General features: G+C 42.5%; 1 protein-coding gene across 1 annotated transcript; it reads left to right on the top strand.

Moving 5' to 3' along the window:
• The first annotated feature begins 743 nt into the window (after positions 1-743).
• LOC147596676 (endogenous retrovirus group V member 2 Env polyprotein-like) lies at positions 744-1,592 on the top strand. The gene has a single exon (XM_086769489.1). It carries the CDS (start codon positions 744-746, stop codon positions 1,590-1,592), a length of 849 nt encoding a protein of 282 aa, XP_086625615.1.
• The last annotated feature ends 419 nt before the right edge of the window (positions 1,593-2,011 follow it).

Raw genomic sequence — 2,011 nt, 5'->3', positions numbered from 1 at the left:
ACCCTATGGAATACAGAGGGGGATGTCTATGCAAGCTGGGGATGAAATTATGACTTGGGTGGCATTGAGCAAACAGCTCAATAGAATTGGAAAGCATGTAATTGGGACCCGGGGAAGAGGTCTAGATGAACCTGTGCATGATATACAACCTGGAGATTATGTATATGTAAAGTCTCTTGCAGAAAAAACCTTGGAACCACAGTGGGAAGGACCATACCAGGTACTCCTCACCTCCTTTACAGCAATCAAGATCAGAGAGCAGAATGCCTGGATAGACCACACTAGGGTAAAAAAGGCACCACAAAAACTCTGGACTTCTGAAGTTCAGGGACCCCTAAAGCTTAAACTGAGAAGGTAGAATGTGGATTAAGGTTTGTGTAATCCTGGTAAATCTACAAATGATGAACATAGCTGCTTGGCAAGGGAATTTGTACGTTCAGCTGACTCAAAACATCACTGAAATCTCAAACAAGACCAATTGTTGGGTTTGTACCCAAATGCCAAGGCATTCTGGTCATGGAGTGCCTTTAATAGGTATCCCATTGTCGTTGAATGTCTCCTGGACAAATAGGTTCTTTTGGGAAAGTACCACTCTTAGTAAAGATACTCAAGCCACGTGGGGCCGGGAGTTGGAAATAAACACAATAGCAACCAATACCTCAGGAGACCGCTGCCTGGTAAGCTCGGGAAACGGTACGTTTGTTGGGGAGTATCTCAATTGTAACAAAACTATCTCATTGAACATGATGAATATTGACCCAGTATTTCAGTCGTTTAATTATACTGGTCTTCCGGTTCCACTGGGAACAGGATGGTACTGGTTGTGTGGCACAGCGGCCCGTAAGACTCTGCCTCTAGGATGGCGAGGAGCCTGTACTTTAGGCGGTCTGGTCCCCAACATCACTATTATTGACAAAACAACACAGAGTCCCGTAAGGAGAAAACGGAGAATCAATTCAATTAGGAGCCGGAGGACAAACAATCCCCTAATAGAAAGGCCAACGGGTTTTCATAGCTTTGTGCGGTGGCTGATCCCATCTCTGGGGGTTAGCAAATTGGAAAAGGCCATAGTAAATATTTCAGCTGTAATAGAAATAATAGAGAACAGAACAATAGATGCTATTCTTGCACTCCAAGAAGAAGTGACTGGGTTATCAAAGATAATATCACAGAATCGCATGGCCTTAGATTTATTATTGGCCTCACAAGGAGAAGTATGCACAGTAATCAACATTGACTGCTGTATGTATGTAGACCAGAGTGGGCGGATTACCGACGACCTCCGGGAGATCAGGAGGCAAGCAAATATCCTACATGAGGTAACACAAGATGACACCTCTTGGAGTTTTTCCGAACTCTGGGAGAAGTTAACCTCCTGGCTGCCAAATTTAACATGGTTAAAACAATTGTTTGTTACGATAATAGCAATCATCCTTTTATCCATAATCCTTTGTATAGCAATTCGATGCGGCTTGTGGTGTTTTAAGAATACAGGAGATTCCTACAGTGAATGGAAAAGAAACCAATTACGACAAAGGCTTGAGTCTAACAAATATTTTGAAAAAATGTTAGATAGAGAAACACTATACTAGAATTAAATTAAATATAGTAAAAGAATTTACTAATTTTCTAGAAAAGGGGGGACTGAGAGAAGGAGTTAAAGAAATCTTAATAGATATGGCATTGATTAATTATTGCTGTGCATCCTAAGGAATCAAGTTGATAAATAGTGCTTAATGTTTTGCTAACTACTTGCTTAATAATTTGCTAACCATTGTGCAAACTATTTGAAGCAGAGAGTCTTGCAATTCTTCACGAAAGACAGTTCCTGATAAGGACTAGGGGGGTCGCTTCAAGAACCAGCTAAAACCGACCCTGCAGCTTGAATGAAAGCCAAGGGATAACTGAGTTTGCGCAAGAACAGAAGGTTACTAGCGGTGACGAAGAGGAGTCACCTGCCTTCATCCCCACGACCCCCGACGACCACCACCAGGAGGCACTGCGCAAGCCC

Source organism: Chlamydotis macqueenii, chromosome W (genome assembly GCF_036417535.1).
Source record: "Chlamydotis macqueenii isolate bChlMac1 chromosome W, bChlMac1.mat, whole genome shotgun sequence".
Classification (NCBI taxonomy): domain Eukaryota; kingdom Metazoa; phylum Chordata; class Aves; order Otidiformes; family Otididae; genus Chlamydotis; species Chlamydotis macqueenii.
This window is presented reverse-complemented; position numbering and strand designations above follow the sequence as displayed.